The sequence below is a fragment of the Cynara cardunculus genome, unplaced genomic scaffold (genome assembly GCF_001531365.2).
Source record: "Cynara cardunculus var. scolymus isolate 2C unplaced genomic scaffold, CcrdV1 Un_Scaffold_5978, whole genome shotgun sequence".
NCBI lineage: Eukaryota > Viridiplantae > Streptophyta > Magnoliopsida > Asterales > Asteraceae > Cynara > Cynara cardunculus.
The window spans coordinates 2,358-19,283 of NW_020202701.1; the positions used below are offsets into that span (position 1 = coordinate 2,358).

Genomic DNA, 16,926 nt, shown 5'->3' on the forward strand with positions numbered 1-16,926 from the left:
ATTTTTTGGAATGTTTAAGGACTTATTTAATATATTTTGGAATGTCCAAGGACTTATTTGTGCCAAAAAATTGTCCAAGGACTTATTTAACATGTTTTGGAAAGTTTAAGGACTTATTTGTTCCAAAAAAAAGTTCAAGGACTTAATCATTCCAAACAAGAAAGTTCATTGGTTTTTATTGTACTTTTCCCTATGGAAAATTATATTCTTTTTAATTATTGCTTTAAATTAAGAAAATCTTTGAATGAAAATGCATTAAATAAAAAATAAACTTTTTAACTAAAAAATTAAATTACATTAACAAATATAGTAAACGTAGAATTCTAAATAAATGTCTTAAATAATTTTATATAAATAAATAACATTATTACAAGTTAAACAATTTTATACAAATTAGTTTTATATAACATCTTTGTGGTAATCATCAGATCCAATCCCAAACACAAATCGAAGGTTAAATTAGGAAATATAATTTTGGTAATTTTAACTTAAAATATTAATTAAAGACATTTTATAAATATTCTCTCTCATCTCTCTTCTTTCTCTCTCCAGCGAATCGTGTTTGACGAACATTATTCAAATGAACTTTATGTGAACACAAGATACAGATTGTGATACCTACAAATGATATTTATTGTGATGCCCAGATATACATACAAGATGCACAATGTGATACCCTTTGTAAAGCAATAAAAATAACGAAAATGCACATTATGACACATTTCATAAAACAAAAAAAATACATTGTGATACACGTGAAATATTGTGAACGTTATCATTATGATACACTTTGATTTGCAAATGCCTTTAAAAGACTGTGAATTAGGTAATTGATATACTAGGTTACTAATTTTAATTAAATATTTTCTTCTAAAAAGTTTAATTAAATATTTTTATTAGTTGTCAAAAATAAAATTACTATACTACCATTTTAGTTTATTTAAAAATATCCTTAAATATCATAAACGAGTGGTTCACATTGGATCTCACAGTTAACACAAACGAATCAGGTCTCCCTTGGATAGACCCCTATATAGGGGGGGGGTGTGTGTGTGTATAGAGCCGACTCATATGAAAATGATATATATTTAAGAAAAAACGAATCACATTTGATTTTACACTAGCATCACGTACAAAATTACATATAATTCATGTGACCTTGTCATGCAGCCATAGGGCCGCCGGCATAATTTTTATCGTTGATGTAAAATCACATGTGATTTTGTATGTAATTTAATCATTATTTTATTTTATTAAATAGGTATTATTGTTGTATGAACTTACCCCCCTCTCTCTCTATATATATATATATATAGAGAGAGAGTTCATTTATTATGATTTGAATATTTATGGAAGATGAATATGATTCATTAATTATGATCAATACTTTATATTAGCAAACAATCAAAATTTTTATGAAATCATATATTAATCAAATGAAATAGACTATTGAGATCGAATTGTATTAATTGTTAAATGTCAAAGTTTGTATAATAACCCAACCCCTCTCTCTCTCTATATATATATATATATTCCTTAAAATATGGGTCACACTGAAGCAATGGTCAACACCCACCAACCTATAAGAGCCATGTTTGCCGTGCAATGCAACAAATATGTTAATTTTTCCCATTAACAACTCCGCCATCTCTTTCTCTCTCACAATATCCTTGTAAATATAACGCCCGACAGTAATATATATACATACATATACCTGTATCGATATATTTCCATTTGCCATCTCTCACTTTGTTAGAGTTATAGAGAGAGATGGTGTGGTTTGGGTGTTGTATTGTGTTACTAGTGGTGGTGGGTGGCGGCAGCACAGCGGTGATGGTGGAGGGAGCAAACGTGAGTTACGATGGAAGGTCTCTTATAATTGATGGACAACGCAGGATTTTGTTCTCGGGTTCGATTCATTATCCTCGAAGCACCCCTGATGTATGTATATGTATATAATTTATCTCTCTCTCTTTCCCTATAGTTACAACCACACTTTTTAATTATCATTATGTTTTTTGTAACCATGGATGTTTGTTCCAGATTCCATACAACCACAACTAATTCTATGTTTATGGGATTCTAAAGTCAGAAAACTCTTTAATTAATATATGGCTTGATAAAACTTAAAATGATGACTCGTAAGAACAAAGCAATATCTTATTTATTATTGTGTTTCTTGTATCTAGATCAACTCTCATATCTTGCTATAACCATGTAGGGTGGCATTAGCGATCTCCATTTTATGCACCAAAAACGACGTTGTTTTTTAAATTTATTTTTTTATGTTTGTGTTTCTTTCGTTGTAAAAAAATTGTAACTTTCACAGAAAAATATAATTAACTTACCGGCACATGATTCATATTTAAATATCTTGTAATTTTTGGATTATACGGCCAACTTCGTGAGAACTGAACTTTTACATAAAAAAGACCAAACATTTGTATGAAAAACATACCGTAAGTTATAATATATGAAATAATATATGGTCACATATTTGAATAAGAACAAATTAAACTCCATACGCTTGCGAAATATAAAATATATAATAATCATATATTTGAATAATAACAAACTCCATGCTTACGAAATATATATATAAATGATCATATATTTAAATATGGACAAACATTATATACAATCATATATTTGAACAAGAAGAAACTCAAACTCTATATGTTTACGTAAGATACATATGTATATATAAAATATATATAAATAAAATATATATTGATTAATTTGAATAAGAACAAACCCCACATGCTAAAAACTAGGACCTGTTTGAAAACAAGCTGTCCGGTTATGTAAATTTGGTTTTACGTGTTGTTTGTTGTTTCCAATGGTTAATAAATAGACTAAATTATGTTTTTAGTCTTTATAGTTTGTTGAAATTTTTTATGTCTGTCTTATTATTTAGAAATTACAATTTTTATTCTTTAGGATTATGATATATTATCTTTTTTGTCCTTAAAATTTAAATTTTTTTTTTCATCCATATGGTTTATATTTCATTTCTGTTTTTATTTTTCATATTTAAAAGTAATGTTTTGACTTTAGGAAAGAAAATAGAAATGAATTCTAAACCATAGAAATAAAAACTCGAATTTCAAAACAATAAAAATGAAATCCACAATTTTTAATAAACCACATGGGATGAAAAATATGATTTACTCTAATTGATAATTATGAGGATAGAATTTGTGTTCATAATTCGTTTGAAATTAAAGGCAAAATATTTTTACTTTTTTGTAAGTTTTAAACCCATAACTAACGTATATAATTGAGTTATATCTCTACTGGCTAATTTAATTGCCATCCGTTCCTGTATAAAATGATGTAAATTTTGATATAATTGGTAGTTAGTTCTTATTCAACAGCCAATTAAAATCATATTTTACATTAAAATTGTATCTTTTTTTTGTTAGCTCTTATTATTTAAATTTTCTGATAACACTTTTAGAATTTACTAACCTTAATCAATATATTTTTGTTGTTGTTACGTACAATAACTTAATAAATATGTATTATTATAATTAATATGAAACTGAGAAATGTTAATGTATAAAACAGACATTTCATATAATAATGAAAGCTACAATATCACACCCACACAAAAACTAATGATATGCATTTTAAAGGTTGAGATTACTATATATCTATAAATGATCAATTATATTGCTATGCATTACAAGAATATAAATGACTGTGTGAGAAGAAAATTTATGAGAGATGTAAAAAAGATTTAAGCACTTGATCACTTTTAATCTTATGTCCATTCATGAATTGCGTTTTAAAAAGGAATTCATTTTGTGCATTTTGGTGCACCTCATTAGTGTTGGTATTCAATTAAGATTGATCTAAGAGTGGAGATCACTTCTTACTCTTCTCATAATAACTTCCCTTTTCACCGAAACCCAACTCTAAAGGACTAAACTATAAAATTCCAAACCACACTTGAAGGCAGCATATTTCCCGTTTTTATAGGACTTCTGTACAACAATGGTATCTCCAATTATAATGTCTGATCTTAAAAAGTTACAATATGTTTATATATCGTTTTTTTATATTGTAACAAGTTTTTTAGAATACTTTTATAAGAAAGTGTCGTATTATCTATTTTATAAGACAATTTTGATAAGTTTCCTACAAACATGTTTTTTCATAAGACGGTTTTCAAATAGTATCATATAAAATAACTAATGTGGCATTTATTATTTCTAAAAGAACATCCTAAAAACTTGTTAAAACGTCTCAAAACGCCTATAACCTATTATAACACTTTTAAATATGACCATTTTTCTTTAAATCTTATGAAAAAAATATTATTTAAACACTTGTACATTTTAGAGGTTTTATAAAATTAATTTTGTTATAATGATATTTTCATAGAGCAGTTTTCAAGAAATTTCACATAAAATTAATATGATAGTCTACTTATTAAACCTCTTAACTTGTCTAGTTTCCTCCTAATCAATAATTTATATAATTTAGAAAGATGTAAGTTATTGGATTATTCAACTTTAGTTAATAACTTACATTATAACTTATTTGTTTGCAGATGTGGCCATCTTTGATAGCTAAAGCCAAGCAAGGTGGTTTAGATGTCATACAAACCTATGTGTTCTGGAACCTACATGAGCCACAACCTGGCCAGGTCTATGATCACAAACATCCACGCACGTGCTATTCACATGTTACCAATACCAACTCAAATATATACACATATAAAGTTTGTATGAGAACAAAGGCCAAATAAGATAACACAATGTGTTTTTATGCTAAAATCATGTATAAGAATCACATAGGTCCTGCATTAAGTCGCATGTTCACCCTTTTATGGACCGTATTCTGTAATGATATGTTATTTTAGTCCAAAATTAACATGTGGTTTGATCATCTTCGTGTTTTCTTATTTTGACTAGCTTCACGTTTGATTCTCCCTCTACATATACAATAGTAGGTTCAAATAAGAATGTTAAACATCGTAAGAATCGATTCAGGGAGGTTCAATTCATATGTGAATCATTGAAAAACATATGTATTTAAAGATGCATATGTGAACCCATATTAATAATCCGTAATATAGGATCACATATGTATCTACAAATAGATTTGTTTTTCAGATATATAATCCTTTCTTTAACATTCTGTTTTTTTACTTCTAGCGATATTTAACCTTTTTATTTAAACCGACCCTATATTTATATACACATATGTATATGTATGTACTAACTACATATTCTATTGATTATGTGCACATATGTATATGTATGTACTAACTACATATTTTATTGATTATGTGCAGTACGATTTTAATGGAAGAAATGACATAGTAAGCTTCATTAAACAAATTCAAGAACAAGGTTTGTATATAAGCCTTCGAATAGGACCCTTCATCGAGGCCGAATGGAATTATGGGTGCGTACAATCTCTTACAGCTCTAGATTCGGCAGTTTCTCTTCATGATAATTTTTAAAAATTATATAATAATTATATATGGCAAATAGTTACTCACAACCCTTAATTTAGTGAGGTTCCTTTTTAGCTCCTGGGAGGGCGGAGATTCCCCGCTTTTGAAGGTAACGGGGCTAGGAGAGGATCTATTTTCATACCTGAAGCGGGGGTTGGGGATGACACTGCCGCTCCTAATCGGAACTCGATTAAACTTTTATTTTGTTAAATATATGTGTATAGGAAGAGTTTTAAACAAGAACACATTTGTTTTATGAAAATGGAAGAACATTTATGCACCTCCAAATTATTTAACCCGTAATTAAAATTACAAGAAAAAAAGGTAAATAATTAAGGATAATAATGTGATTTCATATCCATAGGGTAATATATACTGACGCCTTCACATTATCCCTAAAGTCATGTATATATAGATAATATATTCATCGATCACAACATTATCACATCATTATTACAGCAAAATCACATCATGAGCGGACAACGCGATGATTGTGCACGAGATCAACATTGATTTTCGATAGTCACGTCATCACAACATTATTATCACAATAAAACCACATCATTATCCTAGAAAAATTACATCACAAGAATTGTTTGATTCATTAAAGCATTACCACATTGTTATCACAACAAAATCACATCATAATCACAACACTAATGACAAAAGAGGGATAAAAACAAATTTGAGATAACAGAAAATTGTTGATAAATACTACCTTATTTTTCATTTATTCTAATCTTTTATGGTATTAAATAATCTAGAGACCCAAAGTGTTGATGAATTTTCATAAAACAGAGGTGTTCTCATTTGAACCCTCGCCTATGTGTATATATGTACATATTTATAAATCTTTATATAACTATACAAGAAATATATTTGGTTTTCAATATCCGTAAACAATTTAGTGATTATTTATTGTAATTTTCATTTTAAAATACAATGTCCTTTATTGTATTTTACTAAAACGGGTGTCATAAACCCGTCGGAGATTCCTTCCTCACTAACCCGTTGGGGATTAGTCGGGTGCGGGGTTCAAGACGGGGGCTTAAACTGGGGTTGGGAGATGCATTACCCGCACATTACCGGTCCTTTTTTCATCTTTACTGGGATGCATAAAATCTTCATTCTTTCCTTAAAGACTCTCTAAAAAAATAATATGATTGGTTTCTACATACTTATCTACAAAATCATTAACTATGCTTTTTGTCTTGTAGAGGTCTACCATTTTGGTTGCATGATGTCCCTGGCATTATCTTCCGAACCAACAACCAACCATTCAAGGTAAAAACACTTTTGACCATCATATATAGTCAAACCGACTGATATTTGATATCGATCGAAAGAATCATATTTATTTAATCCAAAAAAGTCCACATCAAAATCCGAATGAAACTAGTTGTTTGTTTGTTTCATTGTTTGACATGAGAAAGTGAAAGGGTGAAAATTGTTGTGGTCAATTCAGCGTCACATGCAAAACTTCACAACCAAAATAGTGGACATGATGAAGGCAGAGAAACTGTTTGCTTCACAAGGAGGCCCAATTATTCTATCACAGGTCTGCAGCTTTGTTGTTTTTTCCTATCATATATTTTTAACTATATAATATTTATACATAACAACTTAATATTTATATGTATTTTTCACTTTTGACGCTATAATATTAATAGAATAGACATTTCCTAAGTGTTATTTAAGTTTATTTTAAAATAACCCTTCATTTTTGAAATTGAGTGAGATGTCTACTTTCTCAATTTATAATTATGGGATAGAGAAAAGTTTTATTTATGTAACAAGGGTAAAATTATTATTTTGTTAATTAAAAAACAATCCTAAAACTATGAATTTTTTCGTTATGAACATTTATTTAATTTGAGATGGACAAAGTATTTTAGGATGCACGTATGTCTTAATAATAGAGTACTTAATGAGACTTTTTAATTTTGGAGCAAAAAACATACATTTTATCACTAAAGACGTTACAACTCACAATATTAGTTGTTAGGATAAAGTTAGACGACTTAACAAGTTCTATTTACAAAGTTGGGCAACTGAATAGAATAAAGAAAGTAAATCATCCTATTAAACTTTTGAAAAGTGTCCTATATATGAAAGGTTAGTAGCATATTTTTCACAAGTGTTATAAAAATGTTAATCGGGCGATTTACTTTTTGCGTCTTGTTAGCTAGGTTGTCCAACTTCATTCATAATGTTTGATAGCCAACCTAACTTCTCCAAAACAATAGATTGTAACGTCTTTAAACATGACACATAATTATTGGTCTAATATTAGAACACTTAAAAACTGTTGGACATTCTAAAATACCAATTTCGTTGTATTGTCTTACCACCGGCTGATATGAACCATCTGGCCATTTTTATGAGTTCTGTTGACTAGTGATGAACAAAAACTTGGATGTAAGGTAGATCGAGAACGAGTATACAAGCATTGAAGGAGCATTTCACGAAGACGGACCAAGATACGTCAACTGGGCCACAGAAATGGCGGTCGGTCAAAACACAAGTGAACCATGGATGATGTGCAAGCAAGACGATGCACCTGATCCTGTGGTTTGTCTCTTAACCACTCCCTCATTTACACACACTACAATAAAATCGGGTTTATAGGATGACAAAAAAATTTAAGCGTCCTAATAGACTATTTCATTGGACACAATTTCTAAGACCAAAAAATAAAGAGTCTTAGGACGCTTTTTGATGTTTTAACAAGTTTTTAGGACATTTTTAATACAAAATGTCTCATTAGCAACTTTATAGGACACTTTCTTAAAAGTGTCTTATAAAATTGTTAAATACGATGCTTTGTGTTAAAAATGCCCTATAAAAATATTACACCGCCTTTAGATAATACGCTTTAGTTTTTGGTCCTATAAAACTCCTTTAAAACGGTCTATTAGGATGCTTAGAAATTGGTGCCGTCGTATAAACCCAATTTTGTTGTAGTGACATTTACTTTTAAGCACTCCTCTTGTGGCGCGTATCATGCCATGACCTAGTATGGTTTTTGTAATGAAATATTCTATTTTTCTTACCTTTTACCATCTCTTTCTTGGTTTTTAATATATAACCTAATTTAAATTGTTTAAAATCATTGAATGATAGTAGAAAACATATACTTACATACATAATATTATATATGATATAGAGATTTGTCTTCATAAATCACGCCTTGAAAAACGTCATGGTCTCATCATGTCTCCTAAAGTGTGAGGCTTGCCCTCTCACTACCGTTTAGAATCTTGCTTTTACGGTTAAATTAACATATGGGGCATGCAGATCAATACTTGCAACGGGATGAGATGCGAAGAAACATGGAGGGGCCCAAACTCTCTGAAAAAGCCTTCACTATGGACCGAGAATTGGACTTCTTTGTAAGCATGCAATTTAGAAAAAGATGATTTAAAGTGTGAGAACATGTGGAACTCGTTAACTTATTCTTCAAAAGAACTATTGAAGAGAGAGGTGTTCCTACAATATATTAAAAGAAAAGGACAAAACTGATATTGGAGTCTCATATTCCAATCTTTACTAACTAGCTTATCTGTTGTTGAAGCTTACAAGCGTATGGAGAGAACGCACTCGTGAGAAAACCCCAAGATCTCGCCTTCCATACAACACTATTCATCATAAAGATGAACGGAAGCTTTGTAAACTACTATATGGTAATATACATACGGTTATATATATATATATATATATATATATATATATATATATATGGTAGGATTCAGTGAGGATGAGAGTCAATGTGAAAAGCGAAAGAATAGATTTTCACCCTTAAATATATTAGGATGAGATGTACCAGATCAATCCCCGTATCAAACACCTTTCATGGATGAGTTTGAGATTAAAGTTGATCAATGGTCCAGATCCTTTCATTCTTACGTTTCTCACCTTAACTTTTCTTCTCACACGATCATTTGCCTATCTATTTCTCTCTCTCTCTCTCTCTCTCTCTCTATATATATATATATATATAGAGAGAGAGAGAGAGGGGATGTTTCAAATGCAACTTATTCCATATGCACAATTAATGCAAACCAATCAATTGAGATATTTATGGAAATGATGAGAATTTAGTTATTATGATTTGAATACTTATAGAAAATACTTAAAATTCATTAATTATGATCAACGCTTTATATTAGGAAACAATCAAGATACTTATGAAACAACATATTCAATAGATTAAATGAACGATTGACATTGGATTGCAATGGTTATATAAATAGGATATAAGAAAGATAAAAAGGTTGAGAAAATAGTCATAAATGATTCATATGTGAATCATTCGCAAAAGGAAATTTCGGTTTACATATGCATTTTTCATAGGTGAATAATTGGAAAAAAGGGAAGGTAGATTCATATATATATCTTCAAATGATTTTTTTTATTCAAGTCTACCAATTATTCACTTATGAATAATTTACTTTATGCATTCTCAACCTTTTTGTCGTTTATTCGACCACTTTCAGTATGTATATATATATATATATAAATGTTTGTCTTTTTGAAAATTAAACGCAAGTGAACATCTTCCAAATCCTATGACAGTACCATGGGGGAACAAACTTTGGACGGACGGCTGCATCTTATATCATAACGGCTTATTATGATCTAGCTCCTCTTGATGAATATGGTATAATCAGACAACCAAAATACGGCCACCTCAAGGATATGCATGCAGCAATTAAGCTATGTTCACAGGCGTTACTCTATGGACAGTTAACGATTGAAAATTTGGATCAAAATCAAGATGTAAGAATTAATAATGGCTTCAATTTGTTGTTTACATTAATGTATGGGTTTTCTACGTATAAGTTTGATGGTAATATTTTTGGTGGGTATAACGTACAGGCGTATGTCTACAACATAAGTTCAGGTGAATGTGCCGCTTTTCTTGTTAACAACAGTAGCAGAGAAAGTGTGGTCGTTTTTCGGAATTCCACATACAGTTTACCATCAAGGTCGATTAGCATTTTACCTGGCTGCAAAACTACAGCCTTCAATACTGCCATGGTATGCTTCTTAAATCATCACAACAAAAACGGCTTTATAGTATGTAAAAAAAGTGTCAATGTCTTAATTAAACTGCTTTATAGGAGTAAAGTTTATATGATAAAACAATCGTGCATCATATGTGACACTTTTAAATAAGTTGTACTAATTTTTTTCTATATAACATTTTTGAAAAGTGTCTTACGAACATATCTTTTTATGATATGCTTGTTTTTATAACACATTTTTCCAATATATCATGTCGTATAAAAAATTAATACGATGCTTTATTTTAAGAATCATAAAAGATTTGATGAGACACCTAAAAAATTAATACAATGCCTTATTGTAACGTTTTTACATAAAACACATAATTGTTTGGTCACATAAAGTTTTATATAGCAGTTTATTATTAAGACAGTTAGGGGCTATTTGGTTGGTTTTATAGGGTCCTGTATGGATAAAGCTGTATGTGAACATTAATTTGTTTTTATATAGGGAGGGTTTCTTCATAGATGGATGAACATGTTTTTTAATTGGGAGGAGCATGTTTGGAAAAATTTGGCTTTCTAAATAAAACTTTTCCTTAGAAACCTATTGAATAAGTCATTTTCTATATTGTTAAGCCACTATCAATAGTTATCTATAACTGATTAAATAAGTTGCAGGTCTCATTAAAGTTATTAAGCTATTAACAAATAGGCCTTTAAACATTTTTAACTTCCTATACACCCGATTTTGTTTTAGTGAATGGTAACAAGAGGAATTAATATGTGAGATAAAATTATTGTTTCTGAACTTAACAGGTAAGCACACAAGTTAGTAAGCGATCAATGCAGCCGATCACAAGATTTGATTCAGCTCAACAATGGGAGGAATTTCGTGAAGTTGTTCCTCAATTTGACCAAACCAAATTGAGGTATGATGGATTGCTAGAACAAACAAATGCTACTAAAGATACATCCGATTATCTTTGGTACACTATCAGGTAACGTTCAATCACTACAAAAAGAATTGGTTTTTTATTACAAGTGTCTTAATGGATTGTTTAATAAGACAAATAATTGTGCATCCGATATAAATATGTTATGAGAACTTGATATAATGTTTTTGGTCGTTCTAACAAGTTTTTAGAACAATTTCAAAATAAAATGTTATAATAATCTTTTTATATGATTTTATTTAAAAATGTGTCTTATAAAACAAGTATTCGTTCACAACAACAAAAACGGGTTTATATAGGACACTTAAAAATCTAAGCTAATACCATGTTTTATTGAACTTAAGTTTATATGACTAAACTATAAAGCATATCATCTAAAAGTGTTACAAAAAGTTTATAAGATGCTTTTTCGGTGTTTTAATAAATTTATAGTACGTTTTTGAAATAAAGTGTCGTATTAGTTATTTTATAGGACAATTTTGAGAAGTATCCTATAACCCCATTTTTTATAGAACACTTTTTTGAATAATGTGGTATAAAATAACTAATGCGAAACTTCATTTTTAAAAGCGTCATAGAAAACATGTTAAGAAGTCCAAAAACATCCTATAAACCAATTGTACCACATTTATATCCAACACTTTTTTGTTTTGTCCTATAGCATTAAGTCCTAGAAAACATTCTATTAGGATTTAGGATGTTTAGACGCCCTAAAAACCTAATGTTGTTATAGTGTCTATAAAACGATATAGTTAATAATATGATATTTCTTAAAAGTATCATGTAAAAAAATTAATAAATTAAAAGTTATCTAAAAAACTTGTTATAATCCTGGTTAATATTTTGTTATAACATTTTTATATATAAAACATACGGTTATTTCCTTCTAAATCCTATAATCAAAGGAGTATAATTATAATATTTGACTTGTAGAGCGAATTTGTTGTAGTTTTGCTTTCATTCGAGTAACCAAAACCAAACTTGAAAGGGCAAAAATTTTCCCTCATCAACCAACACCAAATTCCATCTTTGTGAACGTGTAGGATGCAGCAGAACTCCTCAGAAGCTCAGTATACTCTAAGAGCGAATACTCGTGGACATGTTTTACGTACGTATGTTAATGGAGATCTCGTGGGTATGAATTAATATGTGTATATTGTATGTTTGTTAACTTGCACTCTATTGAATTGATATCTCTCTTTTGATCATATGGATTGATCGAAAATCTTGTTTCTAAACCTGCGTTTAGATTCTGCACATGGAAACCGTAAAGTTTCAAATTTCACATCCGAAAGCACCATTTCTTTATCAACCGGAATCAACAACATTTCCTTCCTGAGTGTAATGGTTGGATTGCCGGTAAGTGTCGAATTCAGTAGGTAAAGAACATAAGGAATTGAAGAAACGTTAAAAACAAAACTGTGTATACAGGATGTCAAAAATGTCATAATACTAGAATGTTTTATATGATATAGGTTTATGGAACCAAAAACTTGTGTGTCAATATGTAAAGTGTTACATGTAAGTTTATAACATGTTTTTGGACGTTTGAAAACAACAAAATATGGTGTACAGGACTCCTAAAGTGTTAAAGCATCCTAATAGAGTACCTTAGGACTTCATTTTATAGGACAAAAATTTGAAATGTCTTATCAGTGTTACAATAAGTTTATATGACGTTTTTATGTGTCGTAACAAGCTTTTTAGGATCTTCTAAAATAAAGTATCGTATTAACTAATTTTTAAGATGTGTCTTATAAACCCATCATTTTATATGACATTTTTTATATAGTTTACTATAAAATAACTAATACGTTTTTATTTTAAAAAGGTTCTAAAACCTTGTTACGATGCCTAAAAGCGTGCAATAAACTTATTGCAACACTTCTTCATAAGACGCTTTATTTTTTGATTCTATGAACTTGTCTTATAAGATACTATATTATAATATTTAAACAATTTAAACGTCCTATAAACATAATCTTGTTGTAGTGTTCTTAATAAATTTTTTAGAATTAATGATTTTGAAATAAAGTGTTCCTATTAATTTTTCGTGCAACATTATTTGATATAGTCTCTTATAAAATTGAATTTCCTATAAAAATGTGTTCATAATATATTTCTCAAAAGTATGTTATAAAAATCAAATATAACACTATTCAAAAGTGATCTAAAAAGCTTCTTAAGACGCTTAAGCATCATATAAATTTATTGTGACAGCTTACATAGAAAGTAAAATTGTTTGGTTATAAAACAACAAACAATTTTGACCTCATATAAACCAGATTTTGCAATAGTAAAAAAAGTACTATCAATACTGATTGTTGGATCCAATGAGTTGTGAAGGATTCAGGAGCTTATATGGAGAGTAAACGTGCAGGGTTACATGAGGTGCTGATTCAAGATGTCAACATCACAAGCTACTCATGGGGATATCAGGTATGCCATGGCAGCTAATTTAATTATTTTCTTAGAGGCGAATGTTTATATGTGAATTAATGAGATTTTGTTAATTGAAAAAGGTGGGATTGGTCGGAGAGAAGTTATCGGTTTACAATGAAGGCCCGAGTAACATCTCATGGAGCCAGTACTCGTCTCCTCATACCCTAACATGGTACAAGGTGAGCCTATCGGAGCGCAATGTGCTAGTGTGATTACCCTATACTATTTGGCTAGAGTCAAAAACATAATTGTGTGTCCATATAGAGTGGTTTATCAATCTTACGTTTGTTAGAACAAATAATTGTGTGTCATTTGTAAAAGTGTTAAAATAAATTTATATGACGTTTTCGGGATCCTAACAAATTTTTAGTACAGTTTTAAAATACAATGTCCTATTAGCTCTTTTATAACACATTTTTTATAAATGTTCTTTGAACACATCTTTTTAAAATAATGTCCTATGTGAAACTAATAGAATACTTTACTGTTAAGACGTACAAAAGCGTCCTTATGACAACATACTTAGATAGGACATACAACTGTTTTCTTCTATAAACTTAAGTTGTGTAAAATAGTCTGTAGGAGTTGTGAAGTCCTCTATGGATAGAGCTGTTTGTGTGGATTAATTTGCCTGAAACGTTTTTGTTTGAAAAGAATTTTTTATAGATGGAAGGAGTATTGTTTTTTAATTGGGAAGAGAAGACATGGAAAAACTTGACTTTCTGCATAAAGACCCCCTTAGAAGCTTACTTAATAAACCCCTTTCAATATCATTAAGTCACTATCAAAAAGTCATGTATGGTTGACCGAATAAGTTGTGAATCCCATTAAGCTCATTAAAAGCTGCTAACTAACATGCTGAAACATTTTTGGATTTCTATAAACCCGATTTTATTGTAGTGATCTTTTCCCATGCCACAAAATCCATTTGAAAAGCATAAAACAATAACTAATCATGTTGTCGTGTTTGGTACTTATATAGACCGTATTCGACTCCCCTAAGGGCGACGAACCGATTGCACTAAACCTTGGTTCAATGGGGAAAGGTGAAGCTTGGATCAATGGAAAAAGTATTGGAAGATTTTGGGTCTCGTTTAAGACTAATGTAGGCTCTCCTTCTCAGACATGGTACAATGTACCACGTTCATTCCTTATACCAACGGGGAACCTACTTGTTTTGTTCGAAGAAGAATATGGAAATCCGCTAAATATATCATTAGATACTGTTTCAATCAACAAAGTTTGTGGACATGTATCAGATTCACATCCCCCTCCTTTAAAATCATCGGAACCTCGAGTTCTACAGCTATGGTGTCCCCATCAACGAAATATCTCCAAGATTATATTCGCAAGTCATGGTAACCCTTTAGGGAACTGTGAAAGTTACTCCATTGGGAACTGTCATTCGGCTAGTTCGCAACAGACTGTGGAAAAGGTGAGCTTTTCAGCAATTTAATTTACTTTTATTGCACGGAATTGGTTTATAGAATGCCTGGAATGTCTAAGCTTCACTACAACAAAATCACGTTTCTAACAATGTTTAAGCGTCCTAATAGAACGATATATGATACTTAGGTGTGTAGGAAAAAACAATAAATTGTGATATCTAAAGATGTTATAATAACTTTATAGGACACTTTTAGACATCTTAACAACTTTTTAGGATATATTTAAGATAAAGCGTCCTATTAACTACAACTGTCCTACAAACACATTTTTTATAGGGCACTTCTTCAAAAACTGTCATAAAACAACTAATACTACACTTTATCCAAAAAAATGTCCTAAAAACGTTGTTATGTCACCTAAAAGCGTCCTATATATCTATTGGAAGACTTTTAGATAAAATATTTTTTGGTTTATTCTTACCTTAAGTCTCATAAAATATTTTATTAGGATGCTCAAACATTTTAGCGTCTTATAAAAATTAATTCATTATAGCGTGCCCAAATAGAATACTTTTTATGACTTAAGTTTATAGGACCAATCTAAAAAATGTCATATCTAAGAGTTTTTAAAATAGGTTTACAGGATGCATTTGGATGTTTCAACAAGTTTATTAGGACACTTATAATATAAAGTGTCGTATTAGCTATTTTATAGGACATATTTGAGAAATATCTTATAAACCCAAGTGTTGTATAAAATTACTAATAGAACACTTCATTATAGAACCGTCTTAATAAACTTGTTAAGATACCCTAAAAACGTCTTTAAACCTGTTGTAACACTTTTAGATAAGATGGTTTTTTTGTTTCGTCTTATAAACTTAAGTCCTATAAAGTATCTTACTAGTACACTTATACATTTTAGGCATCCTATAAACCTAATTTTCTTGTAATGTTTATAGATTTATACATACAACATGACTCAAACAATTTCGCAGGCTTGTTTGTGGAAAAGGGAATGCTCAATTTCTCATACAACAGAAAATTTTGGTGGAGACCCGTGTCCAGGAACCCTCAAGACGCTTTTGGTGGATGCGAAGTGTGAATAAGAACATTTTATGATGATTCTTCTGCGCATATAAGGAAATTAATAAATAAAAGATAAAATATATATGGTTTGCAAAGCTAATATACTACCGTTATCGAAGAAGTAGAGATTGTGATTATGAATGTCATGAGAAAAGCTTGAATGTATTAATAGTATTTATACACATCCTAAATTATGAATACAAGAAAATAATTGATTTAGAATTAAAATCAAAGGAAACAAATTAAAGGTTATTGACAACAAGAATCACAAGATTTGATATGGTCAATCTTTTTCTCTATCACGCGTCCGTGTTTGACGGCCAAAGGGAAAGCCCAATCTTGTCTAATAATGTTTGAAGACAAGCATGTGGAGGTCTTTGTCAAGGCATCGGTGGGCAAGTCATTATTGGTCACAGGCGTAACTCGTAAAACTCTAGCTTGAAGTCGTTTACGTATAAAGTGATAATCAACGACTCTAAGATGTTTCAGTTTTAAAACAAGGTTGACAATTATTTTGGATGCTCCAAGATTATCAAAATACTTTATTGGAGTGTTTGAATAGGACATTCTAATTT

The 16,926-nt window shown here is 30.0% G+C and overlaps 1 protein-coding gene across 1 annotated transcript; it reads left to right on the forward strand.

Moving 5' to 3' along the window:
* The first annotated feature begins 1,728 nt into the window (after window positions 1-1,728).
* Window positions 1,729-16,371, forward strand: LOC112504551 (beta-galactosidase 16-like). Its single transcript, XM_025108498.1, has 17 exons — window positions 1,729-1,941; window positions 4,559-4,654; window positions 5,306-5,418; window positions 6,688-6,754; window positions 6,936-7,028; window positions 7,898-8,041; window positions 8,768-8,862; window positions 9,045-9,153; window positions 10,046-10,249; window positions 10,349-10,510; window positions 11,296-11,477; window positions 12,476-12,567; window positions 12,682-12,791; window positions 13,779-13,871; window positions 13,955-14,053; window positions 14,857-15,309; window positions 16,261-16,371. The coding sequence occupies exons 1-17, from the start codon at window positions 1,771-1,773 to the stop codon at window positions 16,369-16,371; spliced, it is 2,394 nt and encodes a 797-aa protein (XP_024964266.1). The 5' UTR covers window positions 1,729-1,770.
* The last annotated feature ends 555 nt before the right edge of the window (window positions 16,372-16,926 follow it).